The following is a 27,244-nucleotide window of genomic DNA, read 5'->3' on the forward strand; positions in this document are numbered from 1 at the left end:
ATTGATATAAAGAAAATGTGACTAAGGAACATTTTGAAATACAGGTATGACTTTTATATTCACAATCCTGGGCATATAGTACTGTTTGAAAACACTGAAATTCTGGACCATGTCAACAACTATCAGGTCAGAATGCACAGGGAAGCCACTGAAATCCACAAGCACCTGGACAACGTCAGCAGGAAAGAAGAAACCCTTAAAGTTAGCACAGGTTGGCTACCAGTCTTGAAAAACACTAAAATCAAGACCCAGAAAATTCAAATGAAACCCACCCAGAGTCAGGGGTTTTCCCAGCAGACAATTGATCACTAATTAAACAGACACTAATCCTCTTTGCAAGTCCTCCCACCCTGAGGCCTTTCCATTCAACAACACAACAATATACAGATTAACATGGAAATCACTCCTCCCAACCCAGGGTCTAACAGTGTATACACACACACACACACACACACCACTCTCTTCCATGACAACATTCTCTGAAGATACCAGGCACAGATGCTGGTGAAACATCAAGAACAAACTCTTCTAAAACATGGCCACATAGATCGAAAACCACAAAAATACTAGTAGTGATCTTTCTGCTTATATGCATAATTCCTTAGTTTGGATAATATGCATAATTCCTTAGTTTGGTAGGATTTTGTACTATATTCTGTATAGGCCCTGTGCTTATGTATAGATCAGGAGCAATGTATCAGACTGAGTTTGTTCTACAAGAAAAGAATGATATGATGGTGCTGCAACTCTATGCTATCATCAGTGCTGGAATTATGTTGTGATGCCCTCTTGAGTCACTGTTTATAACAAGTCTGAGGAATATGTGGCACTTTAGATTGCAGACTACAATTCCCATATGTGCTATTATACTATTTAGTATAGCCAAAGGTGAGAATGATAGGAGCAACATCCCCAAAGCTTCTGGGGGACCACACATTCCCCATTTCATTTTACAAGATAAAATGCAATAATAATAAACTATGTGTTACTTTCCTAGAGAATTTTGTGCAGATGGCATGTACTAATGTAAGCACAATATTGTCATATTGCTGTTATATTTTACCCAGCAGGAGTAAAAAGCTGTTTTACTAATGGCGACTGCAGGCATGGTTACAGAATTTTATGCAAGAAGGATACATCATCTACAATAACATATGTAAAGACTGTCTTTGTATCATATTATCAGTGAACTACATTACACTGTGTTCTATTATCTTACTACTACATTTATTTTAGCTGTATTAATAAAAAAATCCTGTTTCACTGTTTAAGACATAAACAGTAAGCAGTAGAGTTAGTGAATAGGAATGTGAAGCTCTCTCTTTTAGCTCTTTAGAATTTTCTGAATGCTAATTGCATTTTCTTCCCATTTTGCATCAGATTGCTTTAAAACACAAAAGTTGTCTTCCCACATTGAAATTCATGTCTACTTTTGTGTATTTTTCCTAATATGTGCATTATCAAATATGTTAATTTTTGAAACTTTCCCCAATAGATTAACATGCACATCCTTCAATTTTGCACATTTTAGTTGTAAATAAGGTACATTGTTTTGTGAGCATTTTATTTCTCATAAATGTTCTGTAAACCTCACAAAATATGAACACTTGAAGTAATAAAGTACACACCTTGGGTGGTGCAAATTTATAAAAATCCTGAGTGCTGCAAATTTGTCAAGAACTTTGAGTCCAACGAATTTCTCTCCCCCCCCATTCCTAACCAGCTACTAAAATATGCTTAATTTCAGAAATTTTGAAAAACGGTGCGACGTACTTATATATAAAGGACTTCTCTGTACAACATGGGTGAACAAAATGTGGCCTTCTAGATGTAGTTGGACAGCAGCTCCCATCAGTTCTAGACAGTATCACCAATGGCAACCGAACAACCTCTGGAAGGCCAGACACTGCCCAATCTTGTTTTATAAGCTATGTAATTTGATTTGTTGTTTTTGTCTGTGATAAATTTCAAATTACCATATAACTCAATAAATACATCTTTCCAGGTGGATTGGAAGCCCCATAGCCTGGCTCCATTCTCTGTACTGGCTAGGGCTGATGGGAGTTGCAAGAAAAATGTATCTGGAGAACTACAGTTGCCTACATCTGCTACAGTGAGATGAGCAACAAAAGATCCATGTGGTTCTCAAGATTTTGGATTTCTAAAATTAGATTTGAAGTGAATTGAATCTGGTGAAATGAGAAAATATGACCACAAAAACTGAAAATGTAATGTGTTCCAATACATAATGAAAACAAATCTTAATTGCATAATTAAAACTGTTCTGCGGGTAACAAACAGATAATTATCTTTTAATGACCCCATAAATCTAACCTAATTTAACTGCTATTAATATCTCACTTGAATTTATAGAGCCCATTACAAAGACCTTTGTTTTCTTGTGTTTTCCAAGGGAGATGACTGAATATCTTTTTTTTTTTAAGTGCAATGTAAAGAAAGAAAGAAAGAAAGAAAGAAAGAATTTGAATTATTGTTTGGATTCATCAGTTGCTGCCAAGCAACAATTGTGGGTTTATTACTGAACAAGGTTAACAAGGATATCAATAGATGTGGCATTCATTGTAATTCTTATAGTGATAGCCACTAACTGACATGGATTTAATTTTTTATAGGGGAATCATGGGCAGCATCAGTCAAAATTATCCATGAAAGTTAAGTGTGAAATCTCTGTGTGTGGAGCCAGTATGTATCTGGTGGTCAGGCTGAAGGGTATGTACAAAAGTCCCCTCTCCTTTAATATTAGCTGATGTTATGTTATGTGTTGTGTTATTTGTTATTGTTCTCTCCATTAATTCACTACCTCTGGTAAGAAATAAATGTTGTTGTTGTTGCCTCTTATCATGTTAGAAGCAAGGCGGTGTGCCATGCATAAACTCTCACTGGGTGTACCAGTATTAATACACGACAACTATGGTCATGTACATGTAACAAACATCGCTGGAAAGTATTACAATGCTTCCTGGACTGCGTAGGTAATGGAGAATTGTCTGAGTTCAGATGTATCATAAAAACATGGTTTGTGTTAACCATAGTAAAATGCACACATCCTCATGTAAGAATGCAGACCATGCTTCAGAACTGCTTTTCTACTTTTACTTTCCATCTGCTCAGGACTGAGCTTTGTAAGTTCATAATCAAGTTCTTGTCTTCATGCATCTAGAGGACCATGTTCTCTCCACTCCAGTTTATGATCTAGTTTAGTTAAGCCAAGATAAAAACTGTGGTTAGTGTTTGTATTAAACTGTTAGAGTTAAATGGCATGCTTCTGTCTCCTTGCAACTGTACCAAGAGAGCAAAGGAGAGGAAGAAAACATGAGCCTTGGGTCTGGTCATGTTTTTCTTATCTGTTGGATACAACAATCCAAGTGGATTCTTTAAAAAGACTGTGGCTTATCTAGATAAGCTGTAGCTTTGTATTTTGTCTGATCATCACTCTGTGAGTGAAGGACAAGATGAAATAGAAGGATTCCTTTCCATACCGTTTTGGGGGCTATACAGATTGGTGCCGTCCCACCGACCCTTTTTGCCCCAGATTGTTGTCACAGGAACAACACACTGTGGCAGCAATCCAACCTCCACACAATGCAAAAAGAAGCCACTATTAGCCGTCTTCTTCTTGCACCCCGGAAAAGATGTCATAGGAGCACTGACATGCCATAATGATGCCCCTTCTGCGCTGCACCATTTGGGCAATGTGCCCGGCATGTGTCATCATGATGCGCGCCGTGTGGACAAGCGTGCATCAAAATGGTGCCCGAGTGGCATGGTAAGGGCTTTGAGCATGCAGGTGCTCAGCCCTCACTGCGCGTACAGGCCGGCACAAAGTGCCAGTTTGTACAGCCCCATAGTCCCCATTGCCACAATCCCAATTGTCCCCATTGCCTCAATCCTTGAAAGAGTATATTTTGGGAGGAGATTGGTGATTAGTAGGGAGAAGAGAAGAGAGAAAATTGAGCTTCCACTTGTTTCCCTCCATTCCTGTGGACTGACATCTGGGTTTAACACACTGTCCATAAGTTACAAGGAATCCTTTAAGCATATTTAAGTGTATATGTGTTGCTGTGTTGAGAACTGGTAAGATTAGTTACAGTCATTTTCTTTGTTAGAATGTGTCTATATTTTCTAAATTGTTTATGGGTGTGTAGGAAAATATAGCTGTTATATTTTATAAAGGCTGCCTTAAATGTGCTGTACCACTAGGTGATAGTACAATGATATGCAACAGTGAAAAACATCAGCAGGGGCATATAATTTAGCATTTGCTGTGCTTCAAATGGGGCAGGCAGTTAAAACAACATGATTAGTACAAGCCATGAAAATGAGATCAGCAACAGTACTCTGGAATAGACCTGCAGGGAAGTGATATTTGTGCCAATGAAGTTACAGGGGGAAAAAGTATATTAGTCAAGATGGTTATGGATACATCTTTGCCACCTCAGTATTTGCTCTATACGAAAATTCAGATTAAAAAGTTATGGTACATAAATTTCAACTTTTATGTGTGGAGACTTTCAGATTGATCTACTGGGGTTTCTGCAATTGTAATTAGCTTCTTTAGCATAAGGGCTGAGTTTTGTTTGTTGTGGAAAGCTGTGTGCATCATGTTTGATTGTACAGAAATATACATAAGAGTCATACTGCAAACAAATCAGAGGGGGAAAATAAAATCTTTTCACATATATTTTCATGCATGTAAGAAGTGAATTATTTCCCTTTATTGGATGCTAGATGTTGCTAAATGCATGGGTTCCTTGGGCACAGCAATATCCCAGAATCCCCTTAATCTTGGCAAAGATCTGATTTATAGCCTGGCCATTCTATTATGCTATCCCATCCTTCTTGAGTGATTCATGTAACATGAAATGGTATTGTGGTTGGGTCAGGAGACCTCTTGCCTACAGCTTGAAAATGGCAGAGGGTATCTAAATACCAAACAACTCACCAAACTTAATTGGGCTCATTGTATTATCCACAATGTTCTGGCAAAGTATACAAAAATTGATTAGGTTTTTTGGGGGACTGGGTGGATAAGAACCTGATACATAATCATTAAATGAGAACTACTGCACCCCTGTACTGAAAAATGCTAAACAAAGTAATTATTTAACATCATGATCATAAAAAGAATGCTTTCGTATTATGTGTTTCATACTGATGCTGGTTTATAGTGATCCTTTCATGGGGTTTTCTTAGAAAGATTTATTCAGTGGTTTGCCATTGTTTTCCTCTGAGGCTGAGATAGAGTGATGTTCTCAAGATCACCCAATAGGTTTCTCTGAATAAACAGGAATTTGAAACCTGGAACCTTACCGCACAGGAGCTCCACAGAATGGGATGAGAATGGAATGGAAGGGGCTGGGAACGAGCACACAGAAGTCCCTCACTCGTTCTGTTCCCTTCCCTTCTGTTCCCAATCCGTCCCAGAGGCCATCGCATCCTCTGGGACGAACTGGGAACGGAAGGGAAGGGAATGAGTGAAGGACCTCTGTGTTCAGTAAAATGCATGCCCCACTTGTTCCGTTCCCTTCCTGGCCCCTTTTGGACCATTCTCGACCTGTCCCAGGAGCCCTGTATGGTAAGATCCACGGTCTCCCAGAGCCTTAATGCAACACTCAGATCAGTACACCATGCTGGCTACTTCAGATCAAATTGCACTGAATTGATGAAACTTTTGCCTTTTACAGACCGCCAGAAAAGGGCAGTCTGGCAGCACCTCCACTTGCTCCATGAGGGATTATTTATACAGAATTGGCCCTGGTACGCCGCTTATGGGTGGTATGTACTGGGCCTTGATATACTTAACTAAGGGCCCAAAGAGATGGGCCAAATGAAGCAGCTTCTGGCTGTTTTGGAGGTGTGCAATTTAAATGACATATAACTTCAAAGCGTCTGGAAGCCACACTTCCAGACTGAAGCTGTGCTCTGGTCCTTAGGTCCGGAGCAAAAAGAATCTGGGATAGTCTGACTCTTGGTGGTGCCAGTCAGCCCCTGAATCCATGGCCTACCTTGGGGGGAGGCTAGGTGAACAGTGGGGTTTTGACCTCCTTCCGAGTGGACTTGGACCTCTTTTTCATGCTTGTCTGTTCCACCCCCATGTAGCTGATAGAGAATCCTGGCCATACATGTCATTCTCCTCTCAATTCTGATCACTGTATATTTGATTATCATTAGAATTGAACTGAATGACACATCTAATTATCAGAATTTATTCTTCTGAAATATCAAATACTATTAAAGTTAATGGTACCAGAAGCACTAGTGTTGACCTTTAAAAAAATGAGGGTAATGCCTGTCTGGTTTTCCTTGCATGGATGGGAGGCATTCCTAAGCATAATGGGGAAGACAGGATTTTTTTATTTCTCCACCCCTCCCCAAAATCTAACTGCACCTACCAAATAAACTCTGGGGCACAGGGCGCTTTTGGAACCACATTGGAGATGGTGTGGGGGGCTACAAGGGTGAAGTCACAAAAAATCCAGTAGACCTCTTTCCTGTTCCATTAACATTTGAGTTCCATCAGGAGATGATATCAACTGATTACAATCTAATTTTATGATTTTCATTATTTAGGACTATAGTATACACTTTCAGCATTTTGGGGATAGCTGCATAATATGAAAACCTATTTTTCACAGAATTTGAATTGCTCACAGTTTGCCCAGCTACACTACAAAGGATCATACAAAGTTTTAGCTGCCTTGAGTCACATTCAGGGACAAAGGCAGGATATAAATCTCGCAAATAAATAAATAATTTTTTAAAAAATATTAAGCATATTCAGAATGCATTATAAAACTTATATTTATAGAAATTGTTAGTGTTTGTGCCTTTTATATTTTAACAGTTCACTTACCCCTGTTCTCTGTACTTCTAAAAAAATTGCTCTTTGAAATGACTTTTCCCATACAGCCAGCTCACTTCCCAACTCAACATTGAAGTAATGACTCTTGCCATGTCCAACCACAACACTGAAACAATATGGCCTCTGGTCTTCAAGTTCATAGTCTTGATGGATACCTAAATATAAGTTTGCTTGTAGCCAGCAATCATCATTAAGCCAGAGCTGAAAGATACAGTTTTACAGAAATTGATCAGAATTTTATTTGAAATTGATAGTCTTACAAGTACACATTATTTTAATTCTTGCAAATGTAATTATTATTCTGGCTACCAAGTCCATAACTAACTCTTAATTTATGGTTTATGGTCTTTGAAACAATAATTAATTTAAATAAGTAACCAGTTGATGAAATTATTGTGGCTGTCATCAAAACCTCAAACTGTTATCTCTCTAAGTCTTCGAAGGATGTCCTGAAAAGCATACATTTTTATAAACAAGCAATCCAAGCCATTCTTAGAAAAGACAAGCACAACTTAGAAATATATTTCATTTGCTCACTCCACAATTTTTCCATTTATGCTTTCCTTTACTGTACATAGGATCAGTTTGGCAGATCTCTCTATGTGTACCTCCTAACAGATATGTGGAACTGTTTGCCTCTCACAGAACCAACCCTCTGCAAATAGAACCTCAGTTTCCTGAAACCATCTTTTGCGCTCAATAGTAGCCATGCAAACCTTCCCTTTTTTTTGTTTGGATCATTTATTTTAAACGTTTGTTTTCCACATTTTGTGACTACTATGAAAATTTGGTTGTAAGAAAAAAATACAATTTTGTACAAGATATATTGCCTTGATTCCAAATGTGAGATCCAATTAAAGTAGACCCATTGAATCAGTCATTTAGCTATGTGATGACTCTTCATTTTACAACTGAGCCATTGGCTCTATCTACTGAGGAATAATAAAAATAATCAGGTCTATGCCTCTGCAGAAAGCCCTGTATTTTCCACAAAAAAAGGTTATTTTTGTGCAAATAAATTTTTTGAAAAATAGTTCCCAAATGCAAAAAGAAAAAGAAAAAAGAAATAATGGAAAAATATGCAAAACCTCTCGTAAAATGTTGAATATTTTATTTTGTGGTGACCAGAACTGGACACAATTCATTATTTTTAGTTTTGGCCTAGCTTTCTAACATGTTAAGTTCACTTTAAATTCTGATCCTGTCCTCTGGGGTATTAGCTGTCCCTCCTCCTTTGTGTCTTGTGCAAATTTTATAAGCATCACACAAGTCACTTCTCTCCAGGATGAGGAGGAGCCATTGTTGGGTTCAGTCAGTCAGCCAATTCCAAATCTATTTAACAGTCTCATTGTCTAATTCATATTTACTAGCTTTTTTACAAGGATATAATGGGGGACCTCAAAGACCGTACAGAAATAAAGATATGCTATATCCACAGCATTCCCTTCATCTACCAAGCTTGTGACAAAAAAAACCCTCCTAAAATTAATCTGGCATGGCCTGTTTTTGAGAACCTAGAACATGGTATCCTTCTGGAACGCCTGAGAGAGTTAGAAATCTCTGGTTCTGCTCTGCAGTGGTGCTGTTCCTACCTCTTGGGCAGATTCCAGATGGTGATGCTGGGGGACAGCTGCTCCTCTATGAGAGAGCTGACATCTAGCGTCCCTCAGGGCGCCATTCTGTCCCCCATGATGTTTAACATTTACACGAAGCCGCTGGGTGAGATCATCTGGAGACATGGGGCGGGGTGTTATCAGTATGCTGATGGCACCCAAATCTATTTCTCTATGTCTCGGACAGTTTCAGTGACCAAGGAGGGCATCTCCCCCCTGAATGACTGCCTGAAGTCGGTAATGGATTGGATGAGGGAAAATAGACTTAAGCTGAATCCAAATAAAACGGAGGTACTCGTGATAGGTAACCCCAATCCGGGTATGGAGATATGTTTGCCAGTTCTAGATGGGGTCACACTTCCCCTGAAAGACTGCGTCTGCAGCTTGGAGGTGCTCCTGGATTCATCGCTTCAACTGTCTTCTCAGATTGATGCAACAGCCAGGAGTGCCTGTTATCAGCTTTGGCTGATACGCCAGTTGTGCCCCTACCTGGAGCAGCGGGACCTAGAAACGGTTGTACATGCTCTAGTAACCTCTTGTCTTGATTACTGCAATGCGCTCTACACGGGGTAACCTTTGTGCCATGTCTGGAAGCTCTAATCGATACAAAACATGGCAGCCAGACTGGTCCAAGTTCGACCATATTACACCTATTTTAAAATTATTACATTGGCTGCTTATTAGCTTCCGGGCACAGTACAAGGTGTTGGTTATCACCTATAAAGCCCTACATGGCCTGGGTCCAGTTTACTTGAAGGAACGCTTCCTCCCGTACACTCCGATCCTCTGGGAAAAATCTCTTACAATCTAGAAAGACCAGACTGGCGGTGACTTCCTGGAGGTCCTTCTCTGTCACCGCTCCAAAAACATGGAATCACCTGCCAGAAGAGATTTGCCAGTTATCCTCGCTTAAGGCTTTCAAAAAGGCGACAAAAACCTTTCTCTTCCGGCAGGCCTTCCCCGATTGATAATGTCTAGAACCAGCTGAATCCCCCTCCTTTTATTGTTTTTCTTTTTTGTGGTTTGTCTAGTAACTTTGTCATATTGTTATGTATTTTTAACAATGTTTTATTGTTTAATTTTATACTTGGGAGGGAGGGTTGGGCTGGGGTCTTGTTGTTTTTACTGTTATATATTTTGAAACTTTGCTGTTACCCACCTCAATCCTCAAAACGGAGGAGGCGGGATATAAATAAATATTTATTATATTATTATTATTATTACTATGCTGACTTTTAGAAATCATGACATTCCTTTCTAAGTGCTTACAGACCATCTGCTTAATAATCCACTCTAGACACTTTCCTGTACAGTGGTACCCCGGGATACGAATTGATCGCGTTACGAAATTTCCGGGATACGAAAAAGTTAGATTGGAAAAAACTGTTCCGGGATACGATATTTTTTTCGGCGCGAAATTCAAACGCAAAGCGCGGCTAGCGGCTTTCCAGCGCTAAAAAAAAAGCCTTTTCGGGTTGTGAAATTACTCGGGTTACGAACGGAGCGGCGGAACGAATTAATTTCGTAACCCGAGGTAGCACTGTATTGATGTCAGGCTATCTGTGCGGTAATTATCTGGGTCCTCTTTTTTTCTTCTTCTATGGCCTTTCCTTTTGAAAAGATCACTGTTGATCTACATGCAGGCAGCCACATGCTTAGATAGAAGTACCATAGGGTGGAAGCAAACTTCTGGTCATGCACTTTGTAAGCAACAAATTTCTACTATCATAATACAATACTGTAGGAAGAAACAGCAATAGCACAGTATTTCTGTGAACACCTATAACCAAGCTGTACTTTTTGGTACTGAATGAGAGCATGGAAGATAAATTCTGTTCTGAGCATGTGCATTTCAAAGGAAGAATGTAATGAAATGGAAATAGCTATACATTGGTCAAGGTGCTTACCACCAATAACTGGAAGCAAAACAATCCAAAGACATTATCACACCATTCCATTCTCACTGCGGTCACACTTGTAATAACAATAAGAAAATGGGAACATATTGCTTTCTAGGCAGCCACCACTGCACCTCTTTCATTCATGAGACTGGGGCTGCATCATGCTTCAAAATAAGCTATGTATCTCCCTGAAGTGAAAAGATACACTCAAATGCATTTTGTATTCTGAGAACAGAACAATACTAGGTAAGATAATGTCTTAAATGTTTCCGTTCCCCATCACTAAAATGCAAATGGTGACAATCTCTCTGACATCTATACTATGAAGAGAAATGTAACAAATATTATTTAAAAGAAGATGAGTATCCAAACTGTAATACTCAAATGACAAATGGAAGCAGCAACATAAATAATGACATACCCACATCCCTGTGTGTTTGACTTAATAATATTGACTGAAGCTAACAACATTGTCATGCTGATATATTTTAATAAAAGATATCTCCTTTGGAAATCCTGTACATCAGAATATGCAAATCAAACAAACAACATTTTTAATTATGGGCTTATAATATTAGTGCTTCATAGTGCTTATGCTTCACAGATTGTTTTGTTTAAATATATTTATAATGACATTCCCACTGAAGAAAAAGAACTGAGAAAATGTATCACTATTGAAAAAAAACCTATTAAAATGAATGAAATCACAAAAGAGAAAATGTTTCTTAATTGTATTTTGGTCACACAGATTTTTTTTTGGTGGATTATATACAAAAATAGTTTTTAAAAATCTAACAAAAAAGACATGTATTTTTTAAAAAAATCTAAAATAATGTGACCAACAATGTGATGACAAATGATTGCACTCTGATATTTAATTGTAGAACATAAGAGATACAGACACATGTTGGCTGTTCAGTGTGGGTATAAAATATGTCCACTGGAAAATATAACTAAAAGACTTAGGCGGGTTACAGACGAGCAGGGGAAGATGTCTTGAAGGTGTTTTCCCCTGAATACGGAGCCTCCAGACCGTCCGCTCCGGGGGCGTGGCTAAGGTGGATGGGGCTTCCACACTGGGAGCAGTGAAAATGCCTCACCTGGGGCCGTTTCTTACCCGCAGCTTCCATACCGCCGCCTCGCAGGACGCTGCAAAGAGAGAGGCAGCTTCCGCACGGGCGGCCGCGAACGCGGCTTTTTTTCTTTTGCCGGCTGGCGGATGCGCAGCTGCACCAGTCAGCACTGGCAGCAGAAAACGTATGTGCACATTTAAAGTGCCCAGGCCCCTTTAAACTTTCCCCCCGCCCTACCCAAGAACAAAGGTGGCCTCCTGCCAGCTGGTGATCAGCTGGTGTTGGCATCCTTGTCTGCTTGTGCGTTGCCAGTGTCACCAGCATCATGGATGCCTCCTCTCCTTTGGTCCCCACGCTCTTGCTGAATCTGCAATGCACAGCCACAGCTGACGCCGCTGCCACCGCTGTCCCCCTGCCATCCCCCATCACCTCCCTTGTACATATGTAAATATTTAAAGTTTTAGCGTTTTTTTATTGTTAGGTGAAAATGGCACAGGAATGTGTGTAGGGGTTCACATTAAATTCCAAACTTTCCCTTATCACTTTCTACAACCAAAACATCTGCCGGCAAAACTTACAACTTCCCGCGATTCTAGTAGCGCATGCGCACATGCAGCTCTAGAGTTAGGGTTACGAGCATTAAAATAGAATGCAGCTGTGCCACAGCTTCCACAGCTGCATGGCATTTGACGCTACAATTAAAGCCTGACTGCAAACCGCGCATGTCCCGGGACCCAGACTCATTATGCGATGCAGCAGACACAGAGCTTTTAAATGGGCAACTTAAATTAGTGGCGTGACAATTTTGGCGTACCGGTGCAGCAGCTTATATACGGAGATGCGCACGTACGCCGCTTATCAAAAAGAAGCAGAAAAAAGTGGCACCTTTTTAATGCCGCTTCTTCCCGCTTGGGGCGTGCAGGCGGCACGTTCATGATGGCATTCAGGTAAGGGCCGTCTAAAGGCTATACCTTCATGACGTCATGAGCACACCCCTTTTTGCCCGTCTATAACCCGCCTTAGTCCTGTTTATTGTGATTGATTCATGCTGCCCTAATACTGAAAGGATTCCAGTGCAAGATTTGCTTCATATGTAAAAGAGGTGATAACACAATGACAATTCCTACACACAAAACAAGACCACCACCACCACCACCACCATCACCACCACCAACAACAACAAAAATGAAAATGCAATGGGGTCTGGGCTCACTGAATGACTACATAATCCCAGATGAATGTATTGAAATTCATACCCTTCAAGAGTGACAAATTGGCAAGGACGATCCTGATTGTTGTCCCACTTTTGAGCTGCTTCTAAAATGCTTTTAAAATTTTCTCTTTCTTCCTCCTGTTTTCCCCTTTGTCTTCAGCTTTGTTAAACTGCTGCAAACTGAGTTCAAATAGCAAAACTATTTAAACTCCATTAACTCAGCAGGGGGAAGAGCAGAGGAGTGTGCGGAATCCTGTTCCTGCCATTAGGTTCAGGCAAAAACAAACTGTTGCAGCTTCTCCTGGCATGTATGCTTCTTCATTAATAACCTGTTTTGACCCAGCTCTAATGTTGTTTGGCCCCATATGTCTTGGTTTTCATCTGTGAAAGGTTGGATGGTATACAAACATAATGCAATCAGCATTGCACCAATTCAGAATTGCTGGGTAAACAAACACATGATTTCTCCAGTAGTTCCCCTCTGGTGCTTGAGATCTCTGTTCCATTTCCACACTTTGGGAGATAAAAAATCAGTGGAATAGAAGTGCTTCTGAATCCCAGTTTCTGATTCCCATTTGAAAGCAGCAGATAAGCAGGATTCCAATTTTCAGTTAAAATACAATTCTGGACCAGCCATTGAACTGAGATGAGAAACTGCAAAGGCACAGCCTTTAATCTGTGTTCACAGTTACTCCCTTCATCAGGGGATCTGCATTCAGAAGCTTGCTTGTGTCCATCACAGAATCATGGATCTTTAGATACAAAACTCTAGATGGCTAGACCACCATGTTTATCAAAGAAGGCAATCCAAGCTTTGGAGGACTGGGCATTGATACAGTTACGTAATTGGGATGGTGGCCTCCTGGTTTTGCTTTATTTGTTTTTATTTTTGGATATTTGTATTTGTTTTAATTTATTGATTACTACCACAAGATTCTTTATGGACTGGCAAGAGAGGGGGAAATCAAAACACTGTAAATGAATATTTATGTATTCATGAAACATATGCTCCTTATCTTAAAGTCTTTACCTTAAGAACGTTATGACAAATGTGAGCGTTATGAGTATTAATGGATCAGAAGAGCTATTGTTTTCAAAATCTGAAGAAAAGATTCATTATTATTTCTAGTAATCTTTACTTTATGCAAGAAATAATCACAGTAATATGTGATAATGTGGCAGAAAGAAGGCTAGGTGCAGTGCTTAACAGCACTGGCTTATGTATATTTTTTCAAAACTGAGCCCTGCACAGTTCAACAGTTTACCCCAAGCAAATGAGTTAAGTCTCACTGCACAGCTTGTATAATGATTCTTTTTGTTCCATTTAGCTGTCAGAAAACATTTTGAAATTATTTGGTTTTGAGTTTTGTTCCCTTTTCTATAAATATGACTAGCTACTAACAATAAGATTATATACGAATGAAATACTAAGCAATAACATTGATTTTACTGCCACAAGAGTCTACTACTTTGTTCTGCTGCATGAATAAACCAGGCCTAACTTTCCAATCTTAAACATCTCTCACTGATCATATATTTTTCAGGGAGAATTGTGTGAGGAGCAGACATAAAAGCATGTTGGGCTGTACATTGATGGATTAGGGCCAATATATAAAAATGTTCCATTTTATTTTAACCCAGATACGTGATGGCACGTTAGAGAAGAAAAACAATCTTGTGTAAGCAGCTCAGAAGAACATTTTCTGTAAAGCAAATTGAGCCTTAGAATTTGTAATGGAGACGCTTTAATCTCTTCTGAAAATTAAGTTTACTCCAGCTTAATTGATTTGCTTTACTTTTCCTTCATTATCATTTATACTGAAGTGTCAACAGAACAGAGGCTATAGTTGTACACTGAAGCTTTTGTGTTTCAGTTAATGTATTCATCAAGAGTGACAATTAAGTGTTCATTTATTAAAATGTCAGAAACATGAAGGGCTGAATCTTGGGCAGTTAATTTCCAATTCTTCCCCTCACTCTATGCAGTTCAGTGACAAAATTGTTCTTGAAATTAACCTTGTTGCAATTTTAAGTGAGTGGGGAAATATAAGGAAATGAGGGGAAAGTGTATATTTCAAAGACTGGCTAACTAATACAGCAATGTCCATTGAGCACATTCCATAATATTTAAACAAATTAAGGACTGTAGGTACCAGTGCCTTCAGAGAATCTGCTGGTTATTCATTTCTCAGTGTATAGTCTGTGGGTAATTTTACAAAGGGGTACAATCCCAAACCCAGAGCATGAAAATCCCAGGTCATATAATCGATTTTGCCTGAGATACAAATTAAACTGTGCATGTATGTCCTAGTCAAATGTGGACATATATCTGAATTTGGGCATAAAAAGCTTCCTTACACTGGAAGCAGGCTATTGGTCCATCCTGACTCATATGCTTTACTCCAACCATTACCCAAACTACATGGATGTTTGTTAATCCTTCTGCCTAAGAGGTGCTGGCTGTGTGCCGTAATAAATGAATGAATGCTGCCTAAGGCCCAATCCAGATGGGCCTTTGCGGTGCCCTCGTCAAGTGTGAGGGCTGCCTGGTGGGTGGAGCGCCCACACGCCTGGCAGCCCTCGCATGTGATGAGGGCACTGCAGCTGCAGCGCACCCACCAGATGTGGTGCATACTGGTGATGTCGCAGCTGCCCCACCTCCAAACAGGGCAGCGCAGCTGTGACGTCCCTGCGCCATTGTTGGTGCTTGGGGCGCTGGAAGTGCGCCACAAAAAGGAACTGCTTCCCGGCATTTCTTTTTTGCTCCGCAGGAGCTCTGCACAATTTGATTGCTGCGGCGCTCCTGCGGAGCAAACAGAGGTGCCGGGCACGCGCCTCTTTCTGGTGGTGTGTACCCCGCCTCAGTTTCTTTTCTCTGGAGATCGCCAGGATCAAATCTAGGAGCTCATGCATACAAAGTACATACTCCACCATAAAGCTATGGATAAGCACACTAGAGAGAGGAGCACAAAAGAGCAATCTCACTCTGTCATCACAGACAGAAAATATACAAGTGGTAAAAATAATCTGAATTGGCCCAGAAAGTGTCAAAACCTGATGGGTGAGTGCTCACACAAATAATTGCTATAGTTCATTGTTAAGAACTATCCTTACAATTTTGACAGAGGCCTGGAACACACGAGCCAAATGAAGCAGCTCCCAGCAACTTTGGGGCACGATGTTTAGATGATGCATGCTCCCAAAGCAGCTGGAAGTAGCTCCAATGCTGTGTTCTCCAAAAGGAGCAGTTTTTAATTCAGTTCCTGCAGTGCACAGATTGCGACCTGCGGTGACAGACAACTTTGGGAATGGGCTGTGCAGTTGCTGTGGTCCTGGCCCAATTGCAGCCCTAAATTTTTGCTGCCTTGCTCCTCTAGTTGAGATTAATGTGAATTCATCATTAATTCTGTTGTGATGTTAAATAAATGTAACCTTCTTTGCTAAAACGCTGTTGTTATATTATATAGGAAACTTACCTTGTGGACTTTAAATAGAACCTCACAGAGGTTATAGATTTTTTCAGCTCGCACCCAGTCTAATGTGCTTACCTGCAATACCAAAAGAAAGTATTAATAGTTGTATTTGGTCCAAATCCCTTTTGCCTAGTGCATATATTCTCCAGCCATTTCATAAGCCTCCTTTTTAAATTTTAACTTTCTTTTCATTTATTTGTTGGAAGCTATATGTCTATCTTCTTCAGCAACAGATTAAGACAGATATATTTTTTTAAAAAAGCAATAAGCATTAAAATAGAGGAGGAATGGAATTGTAAGTTGGTCATGTGATAAAAAGTTTTTATTTTGTAATTATAATGTACATATTTCTAAAGATTAATTTAAAAAAAAGAATAGAGAAAGCAATTCCTTTTGTAGTCTGATGCCTCTTTCCCCCTTCATCACATGGAAGTGACCTCTTAAGCCACTGGAGCACAAATAATAGTGCTAATGGGGAAGATCTAGTCTTTAAAAATGACTTACTACACATATCCCACTCTTCTTTTGGGAAGTTAAGAGTAGCTTACATAAAGCTCCCAGGCGGTCTCCCAGCTGAATAGAATGTGGCTGGCTTAGATTTAACAATGAGACTATGTTGTGCTTCAAAACATTATTCTCCTGAAAAGCTGTAGGTTCTGATCCCATGTCTGGTGCAAACGCATCCCTAACTAAACACATAGGTAAATTTGAGGACACTGCTCATAGATTTATAGTTACATACATACTGAAGATGTTTATTTAATCAAGGCATTGTGGTTGGAAATCCAAGACATTTGATGAGTTTCTGCTGCCCAAGATGCAAGGCAGAGTTTGATGCAATACACAACTTGTTTCATTGGTTGGTAACACTCAGTGTGTGTGTGTGCGCACAAAGGTAGAGGGGAAATATTTCTTTTGACAACAGTTAGGCTACTACTGCAGCAATGAGATGAAAGCATATTATGAATTATAGTTATTCAGATAAAATGGTAAAGTCCCACTTAGCTACTTATTTTGGCCAAGATGCAACATTACATAACACACATGCAAACACACATGCACAATATTCTCCTTTGCTGACCAGGATCCAATTATTATTACTGGTTCAGGCATTCCTATTGTGTTTGAAATACAGCCTATGCTTCCTTTACCAAGGAAGCAAATGAATATCCTACATCACAAGAAAAGTGCAGTGTTTAACTTCCTTTGGGACTGACTTAGTAGAACTTGCTTAAATCCAAAGGCTCTCACTCATTTGGACTGTGGACTGTGTTGACAGCCACCAGTTTAGTTGCTCTCCCACTTTGACTAGGATTTCTTTTGCTTTGCATGAAATGTCTTTTCACTTTTTGGTTCTTAGTGAAAGAGCTGAAGTGAACAGGGAGTGACCCTCCTTTCTAACTAAGCCTTAGGGTCCATTACCACTATCCATTATGTCCAGGATTGCTTTTATTTGTCTGATTCTTTTGCTGCCATCAATGTTTTTCTTTTCTTTTCTTTTCTTTCTTTTTTTGAGCAAAGATGGCTGGGGATGATAGATCACAAAGGACACTCAGTATAGTCTGTTACAAAGAAAATGCTATAATACTGAAAGCTGTATAGAAATTTTTCTGCGTATCCCAGTGTGCAAGGTCATCATTAGAACATGAGTGACATTTTATGGGCTTTCAAGCAGCAAAGTACTCAATACAAAGAGATCTTAACTACAGAGGGAATTGACAGTGTTTGCAGTCTTCTTCCAATGATCTGTCACGCCACATCTAATGGTAAAATACTACCCAAGGCACTGATGCTGTACAGCCTCCTTTAATCTGAAGCAATGATAATGGAACATTGGTATATTTGTAGCCAACAAGGAATTTTTAGCAAGCATGAAGTAGGTCACTAAGAGTGAAATGCTGTACCCACTTATGGGAAGTAAGCCCCATTGATCTCAGTGGTATTTACTTCTGAGCAGGCATGCATTGTGCTGAAAATGCACAATAATGCTCTTTTTGTACTTGCCAAAAGCCACACTCACTGTGCCCAAATAGTCTCCTGCATACAATGGAAATATCTTCTTGCATGCAATAGAACAAATCATGCCCCTAGTTTGTAAGTCAAATTTCATCTCAGGACTTGTCTTTACTTGGGAAAAATGTCAATTCACCCCAAAGCTGGTGCTGGCAGTCCTCACATCTGTTTCTTGGGAGATGTTGCATTTTTTTGCCTCTTAACCCAACTTCGCTCTTAACTAAGCAAGGTTGGGAAAAAGCCTAGTGTTTCCCAGAATCCCTGGAGTAATCTCAGATTATTTTGGTGTGTGGACAGCTGGACTGGGTCTGATTCAGCCCAATCCGTTCTCCACACACACCAAAAGCCAAACAACACAGGGATGGGGGTGTAGCCTGTTTTGGATATTTTGCTACCACTTCCATGTGGCAGGAGCTCTGTGTAAAGTCTGCCCAGTGCACTGTCACTTCTGATGAGGATAGAAATGGCTGCCCTGACACATGATCAGTAATAAGTCCAGGTGGCTGTTTCTGTACTCCAAAAACAGGTTACCACAATTTCCTTGTGGGCAGGAACTTCCTATGACAGTTGGGCACCCCTGCGATCAGTGAGGGGGTTAGAGCGAGCCCCTTTTGGTTGCTCACATGTTGCTCCATTCTGACCTCAAGTCACCAAGAGAGACAGGCCAGGGGGATTGATGCGGTGTCAGCCTGGCTAGCCTGTGTGCACAATGACACAGCTTTACACCATTTTTTGCTTACTGCATATAGTCACCCTTGTGGATGGCCCTGAATTAAGTGCCCAGTGTAGATGTACCCTCAGTATTTTATACTCCTTTCCCCCAAAAGTGAAAGTGACTGAAAGTCATTTCTGATTTTTAGAAATGCCCCTTCCAGTCTAAGAGGCCTGGGAAAAACTTTTGGCACAATTGCTTCTGACATCTCTTACAAGGAATGATGGGCCTTTTAAGATCAAAGATATAAAAACTGGAGGTATGCTGAGGGCACCGGGGGATGGGGGTCAGGAGCAGTCATCCAAGATCCAGGAGAAGGCTTGTATAGTTCCGGTCCTTGGAATTTGCCCATTTCCAATCATGTCAGTAAATACCGTCTTGACCTGTTTCATACTGTTTGCTCTCTTCTTTATTGCAATTGCAATTCTACTTCATTATTATATTGAGGATACTCAAAAACATAAGTGACTATGGAGACTTTGTTTCTGCCCCATTTTGTAGCAAATCAACCAGCCATGAAATGTATAAGAATTTTCCCAGTGAGAACCAGCAGAGGCAAAAACAACAACAAGCAAAAAAAATCTCCTGAAAATGGCGCTCAAGCCAAACTGAGACCAGATGCCTTGTCTGATGAATGCCAGTTACACAGAACCACATCTTCATAATACATCTTAATTCAAATTACAAATGGAACAAGAATTTCTGGGTAAGACAGCTTGACTTGCAATCCAACTGAGTGTTTTCAGCTGGAAAAAAATTCTTACTTCTTTGAATCTCTCCTCCAAAGTTCAGTGGCCTCACTAGTATTTCTTGGACTCAGAATGCTAGTAAGTGTATCTGTATACTGCCAATGGTTTTCTAAATATGGCCATGCTAATTTCACCGATACTCTTTGCAAGTAGAAGAAAAGCCAAACAAGTTATTCTGCAGATATTCATCTTTTCAAACACCTATGTTGTTTCATTCTATGTTGTCTGACTGACCTTTCACTCCCATATCTACAGTTTCTTCTTTACTCATATACTCTTCAACTGTCCCCATTTACCCTCACACCTATTTAATGTAATAATGTAATAAAGTTTATTCGGTCATTGACCAGCAAACACCTATTTAATTTGTATGGTTTCAATCAGTTGCATTCATCCATGATGTCATCAAATTAAAGGTAGCATCAAAATATGCACAGAATGCCTCAGTTGACAGGATTAAATGTTAGTTTTGCTAAATAAGGCTGAAGAAGGCTGAGGAGAAAAGAAAAAAAGGTGCAAAGGAAAGCAGCATGAAACCCAGGAGAAGCACTTTTTAGCTCTCATAAAATGGTCATTGTTTCAACCACATCCTATTTCAAAAGAGTAACTGTTAGGGGCTATAACCATTAAGAGTGCCCAATTTATTGGGACAATTGGCTTACATGTTGTAAACCACTTAGAGACTAGGTATGAAGCAGTATAGAAATTATGCAGGAGTAGCTTTGTTGGCCATTTACCAAATTTGCTAAATGGCCAACATAGCCACCCCTGTATATTTTCTGGATTGTGAGATACCACACTGTAGCTGCAACAGAGGAACCCCAAAGAACAAGCCAGTGGACTGGGACATTCAACCAAGGTAAAACATTTTTTTCTTCCTAAATTTGGACTGTATTAGCATGTTTTACCTCTACACCTACCAAATTATTCCTGATGCAAAAACATGGAGGCTTCTTGAAAAATCCACTGTCCTCTGCCTACAAGAGGCCTGTGGCCTCACCGGAATGGAGACAGATTGGATTGCAAGAGAAGAGTCCTGTTGATATGCAAATGGACTTTAAATTTCCTGGACTTTGTTAAACTCCCAATTCCCAAATGGCCAGAAGCAGGAAGAGGAGCCAGCCTGCAAAATTTACCCTCCTCATACCATCTTAACTAAGGACAGAAACAACAAAATGCAGACATTTTACTAGCATCTCCAATTTTTCCCCTCCTGTTTGGTTTGTAACATCTTGACTGATGAAGAAGCCAGTAGAGCTTTGAAAGATTGCGACAAGTATATTGTGCATTTCGGTTGGCCAATACAGGTATCACTGTTTGGCGGTAAAGAAATGTAAATGCTAAATGCTAAGGACACATGCATTCAAGAGAATTTTCATTTATTCCACTCAACTAATTGGTCAACGTCTGTCTCTGAGACTCTAATGTACTTCAGAAGCCTTGAAAGGTACTGTGTTTTTAAAAAATAAGTTCCGTGCCATGCTCAGAGCATGGAGACATGAGACTTTTTATATTATATTCTGCATTTATATTATATTTTATATTTTGTATTTAATTTTGAGGGTTGTGCCATTGGATCAAGACTAATATAAAAATCTGATAAATTACTCCAGTACCAACGGAACACTGATATTATGCCTCCTTCTCAGATATAATGGCCAAATACACATTTTTTATTTTGAGCATTGTTGAATTCATCCAGCCTCAACCACTGTAGTTCAGCAGCAGTGTGAACTTTCATCGTCCTTCAAATGGTCCATCATGTTACATTTTTCAGAACATTTCATTGCCAACAAACTATTTAGTAGATTAAAGAAAAGGAAAAATATATTTAAAAATGTAAAAAGAACTACTAGTTAGGCACAGTCCAGTCAAATTCATGCCACATGGATGGACTATGGAATAATAAGGAGTGTTGAAATGTAAAAAGTGGAAATTGTCAACCTTAAAACAATTTCTCAATGTTACCAAAAGGGACGTGCATTTAGAAGAAATAGGCAGCTCTAATCTAAACATTTCTACGGAACTTACAACTGAGAGCTGAAGACTGAACTAATTAAAAATGATTCTCTCTAAATCAGAAATTACCTTTTCTTTGTAAAATGTTTCTCTGTTTCTCATTGATTACTAATAGTCTAGTTTTTAATGGCCTCATCTGACTAGGAGGGATGTAATAGTTCATAACCCCATAGGAATTAAGAAGTATACATATCAGTGGGTGCTGTTACTCCATCCCAGTTAGCTCATCCACAATAGCCCTACTTGTTTATTTGCAGAAGGGGGAATCAATGCCTGAAGGCTAGTTTGTTAAAGGAATGGGCATTCAATGTTAGAGGATGACTTAAAGTAAGCCACTGCGTTGTTGGTAGAGTCCCAGCTCATAAGATCCACCATATTTCTGCATTCCTATTGCGGAGGTGAGGCCCCCATTATGAGCATTTGGTAGATGGGAGGAGCAGGAATGGTAGCGGGAGCAGGAGCAGAAGAAGTAACATTTTGATGTTCTAAACTTAAGCAATATTAGTGGAACTAAGCTCTGGATAGCATCCAAACTAGTTGAACTCAATTCCCATTGAGATGGAACTTAGATCATGACCACTGAATCCCACTGATTTTGATGGAACCCAAGTTCTAATCCAGACGGCAGCCATGGCTGTAAGAAGGATGGGTGTCACAGCATTTGATTGAAAATATGTTGTCTGCACTAACCATGTAAAATTGATTTCAATGGGTCTACTCTAGATATTATTAAATTTGGATCCAGCCCATTGTATATTACTAATTTGGCTAGTGTTATAATCATCTTTTAAGTTTCAAATCTCATTGGGGGCCAGGTTTGAACTTGGACATTCTTTATCCTTTGGGCATATATATTTGCAGAATGTTGAGGCTACTTTATAAACATCTGCGCTCCTTGAATCCTTTAATTACCATCAAATCTGAAATCTTCTGAAAGTAAACATAATTAAAGTGAATTAGAAGTGGGAAATGCCTAGTAATAGCTTAGTGAGAATATTCTGTAATCACATTTGTTTTGCTGTTTATTTAACACGATAGAGTCTAGAGGACAATAGCTCAAAAGACCTTGCCAGCAACTAGACAAAAACATAATTTCACTCCCTAATTAGCCTCTTGAGCAACCATGGTTACAAAATAATTGCCAGGGCCTACACCTGCCCAATTCTTGAAAAGATGTTTAATTCCTACAGAGAGCTCTTTGGTGCTATTTATGAGGTCTGTCACATTTTTAACTACGTCTCCCAAAAGCAGAACAAATTCTGATATCTCTAAACTTCTCATACTCTGTATCACAATAAATCAGACTCCTATAAAATGCAGATTCAAGACTTTTGATTGATGAAGGTAAAATTAGACAGTTGAAGAAAGATAAATGTAACCCTCACAGAACAACACAGGGTGAAATTAATAATCATATTTTATCAAAGCTCCTATAAATATTTCTAGTGCTGACTAGTTACCACTGTAATTGAAAGCCCCTACTTAGTCATTGTTGCAATTTTTAAAAAGTAACCTTTTGCCTTCTTGTTCATAGAAAGGAACTAAAATAATTAATTTTGAATAACATAACTATCTGAATGTTAAACATCACCGGCCTGTGATACAACAATGAATTGATGGAACTGATTATAAGCATCCAGTTATTTGTAACCAGTTACACCAAATTTGGAGTATTTCAAGCTGCCTTCATGATAGTTGATCAGATGCCATGCAAACCTTTCAGTAGAAGAAACTTCATTTTTGCACTGGTTCCAGAAAATGAAACAAAGTAGCAAACACATCGCTAATTTTCTTTGCCCAGGTTTATTGCTTTAACTTAATTTCTGCCAACGTCATCTTAGAAAATTAAAGCTTTACAGATTTATGTATTTTAGTATTTCATTACATTTGTATCACTGCAATGAACTATATGAAGCAAAGAGAAAACAAGCATCCTCCATATACTTGTACCCTGTCATCCTACATATACTTAGTCGGGAATAAAGTTCCACTGATACATTTAGAAAATATGACAGTGCTTGACAAAGTTGGAGGTAGTAGGAAAAGAGGAAGACTGATGGATAGCTTCAATTCACAGTCCTGACTTTGAAAGCTATGAGTAGGGCTCTTGATGACTGTATGTTGGAGGTTTCTTATTCACAGGGTACATTCATGGGCTTTCTTAGGTCCACCAAGCTGAAGTTGACTTGATGGCAATTAGCGGCAACATCAGGAGTTATTGAAAGTCCCATTGAATTTAGTAAAACCAAACAATATATGATATCAGTAATGTTTTTATTAGTGCTATGCAAGGGACCTCAGTCCTGACTCTGGTGTTGATAGGAAGGCTACTCCACATTGGGAGCCTACAGTTACTTTGATACCCTACTCATGGAATAAAGAGACCAGACACAAGATGTATGGGTTAAAAACAGGGCCATTTATTGACCTTTTTATTAAGTTCTTAATGGAACTGCAACTAGTATCATAACCAAAACAAATGTGGGAGACAGGGAAATCTGCATACCGGTGTCTTACTGCAGACTACCTCTGCAGCTTATCAAGGACGATAACACCTGGGCCCTCAACGACAGTCCATAAATTGGGTTGCCGCTGGACAGCCTGCATAAGGAAGCCAGCAAGAAGTCCCTCTTCCCAATCTGCGAAGATTAAAGTCTGGGTATACCATCTAGCCAGACCCAAGGTCCATTCCTTTCATCCACCCCTCAGGTTGAAAGGCCCGTAGCGGTGCTTCCAGAAATTTTCCTAACACCCAGTAGGGTGTCCAAGGTGCTCGCAGAGATGAAATCCAAAGATTTATGCCAAATATAAATAAATACATCCAATTAGAATCATAGGAAGGCTACTTCACATTGGGAGCCTACAGTTACTTTTCCTCCAAAATAAATAGGTCTAGGATAAATCTACTTGTGACTAAGGTGAAATGTGACTAGAGTCTGTTGTATTCTTGGAACAAGTTATTTAAGGAATGTCTAGAGCTACAAATGAGAAATGTTGATAGTTTCTTTATCCTTTTTAACATCTTTACTATGTCATCTCAGTAGGAATGAAAAATGTCTCCTACAATCATTCTTTGCCTTGATTTTGGTTTAAACTACACTGTATTTTAATACATATTGTACATTTTAAGCTTCTTTTTGATGTACTCTGTAGTAATTGTGCTTGGCCCTAGTATAAGTGAAGAACTGTTCGTGCATGTGTGGGAGGTTCAAATCTTTTCCTCTCTGTTTTTTTTTTAATTAAACCTTTCTATCTGCAGAAATTAAAATGGGAGAGATTAAGCATCCTCAGGCCTGGGCTAGGTAAAACACATTTCTTTCTTTCTTTCTTTCTTTCTTTCTTTCTTTCTTTCTTTCAAAACTAGCATTCATACATTAAGAAGTATATTCACTGCTATCTATGGTCTATACTATAATTTATAGTGTTTGCCTCTCTGTTTAGGTATACAGAACCACATGCTGGATCTCAAAATGGCCAAATGTGGCATATTATCTGAAGGAACCAAAAGGAAGTTCAGTATCAAGTTAAATCCAGCCTAATACCTATTCTCTGGTAGTTACAACACATTAACAATCAAAACCACAATTCACCTTTACACTAAAAATACCTCCTCCAAACACAAGCCTCAGTTCCAAGCATTGCATTTCCCCCCTTGTAGATGTTTTAAACCCTCTCAAGGCATTTACACATACACACACTTTATCATGCATCAGGGATATTTTTTCCAAGGCACCAATGGAGTCCTGCTCCTTTCATCTCAATGAGGGAAGGGAATTTTAAAGTAATAAAAATATTAAGGGGAAGGTATAAATGTTGTCAATCTGCATGAAAAGGTACCATACACATTAGAAAATACGTAAACAGAAAAGGGTTCTAAACCAAAGAGCACATATTCAAGGTACTGCATATGGTAACTCCAATAATGTTACAGAAGGTGCCCTCTCTGTTAAATGATCTTATTTATCCCAAATGCCCCACATCTTGAAATTACTATACCCACTTCAGTCACCACAGGTATTAAACATTCATAATTGCAGACAGATTAGCAAGAAGGCATGCAGGAAGGCAAGCTATTCCTGCTCCAGTTCAAATCTGGGTATAGGTGCTTTTGTGTTCCTCACAGCATACTGAAAACTCACCTTCCCACTATGCCATGTAATCTGCTGATCTAGATTGGGATTTCCAGCATTTCCCCCCTATATTCCTTCTTCAAAGTATGTTCTCAAAGTATAAAAAAGGATGCATCTCCAGAGTTTCTCTTTAGATTGCCCTGGTAGTGACCCTAAAGCTTCAGAACAAGGTAAAGCTATGGGGGGCTTCTCTTACCCTTTCTTTCATAACCTTCCACCCCGAGAAGATCAACTTTACTTTTAGAAAACTCTTCAAATTACAGTTTTGTCAGACCTGTTTTGATCTACCCTACTTGCCCTCCCTGGTAAAATGATGTAAGAAAATAAAGGAAAGAGGTTTAGGGACAGAGGGTGAAATCTAGTTGTTTGTTCCAAATAGAATAGACCTGTTGGATGAATGGAGCTTGTCAACACTGTTGATTCAGTAGGTCTACTCTAATTGAGACTAGCTAATGGATGTAATTCAAGAGAAACCATTTATTTAAGAAAGCGAGCAGGAGGAATGATTTGAAGACCAGAATGTACCTAGTTGGTTGGGGACATTTTAATGGAGATTACAAGCAGAATAGGATTTTTCTTGCTTGTAGAACTGCTGTGCTGTGTGGCTTGTGCATCATTAACATAGTTTACTGTAGTTAAGTAAGGAAAAATTTAATCACTGTTCTCATTAGGAAACTTTAGCCCCCTCCCCAATGTTGGTCATATTCTGCAAAATTTATCTCCAGCAAAGTAATAGGAACTTCTGCAAGTCTACTTTTGAAAGGATATATTTCATCCAAACCCAACAAAGGCCACAGAATCGAAGCAGATAGATTAAAGCTCTCTGATACGCCAGTACTGCTATAAAGGTAACATTGTGATCAAGGGATTAAACCGTTCCTCATCACTGAATGTTTTTGCTGCAGTCTTCATACAATTCTTCTTGAATAATAGATTAGTTTTTAAAAACTGGTTTAACTTATCAAGATTGTCAGTGCTGATATTCAGCTTTGTCCCTTCAATTCAGCATTCATGAATGTGCTGCTCTTGTCAGGAAGGCTTCCTGTGATACATAGTTGCCAGAATGTTCTACACTGATGTGAATGACTTTTTCAGGGAAAAAAAATCAATGAAACATAATGTCAAGACATGTGTTTGAAGAGATATCTTCTTTATTGAAATGAGGAAAGGAGAAGCTGGATTGGGGAAGGGCCTGCATTTTCATTTTGCTATTCTGTAGAACTAAACGCCTACAGTTCTGGAAAGGTAGTACTACAGAGGGAACCTTGGACACTGCATTTCTTTCTTAGTAATGTATGGCCTGGACAGGTTACCCAGAGAGACTCTTGTGTTTCATGAGTACATTTATTTGCATATTTGGTCAGTAGGAAGGAATAGGTAAAGGCTGAGAATGAAAGGTAATGAAACTACAGATCAGTGAGAAGGAGGATGGCTGAATCAGTCTATTTCCAGTCCATGTAACATT

At 39.3% G+C, this 27,244-nt stretch overlaps 1 protein-coding gene across 1 annotated transcript in view; it reads right to left on the reverse strand.

The window, feature by feature from the left end:
- Window positions 1–27,244, reverse strand: part of SNTG2 (syntrophin gamma 2) — a 188,157-nt gene that overhangs the window by 12,911 nt on the left and 148,002 nt on the right. The window contains exons 13-14 of the mRNA XM_042457420.1: window positions 16,160–16,231; window positions 6,875–7,084 (exon numbers count right to left, since the gene is read on the reverse strand). Of these exons, the coding sequence (XP_042313354.1) occupies window positions 6,875–7,084; window positions 16,160–16,231 (282 nt within the window). The remainder of the gene's footprint in view (window positions 1–6,874; window positions 7,085–16,159; window positions 16,232–27,244) is intronic.

The sequence above is a fragment of the Sceloporus undulatus genome, chromosome 1, assembly GCF_019175285.1.
Source record: "Sceloporus undulatus isolate JIND9_A2432 ecotype Alabama chromosome 1, SceUnd_v1.1, whole genome shotgun sequence".
In the NCBI taxonomy this organism is placed as follows: Eukaryota; Metazoa; Chordata; class Lepidosauria; order Squamata; family Phrynosomatidae; genus Sceloporus; species Sceloporus undulatus.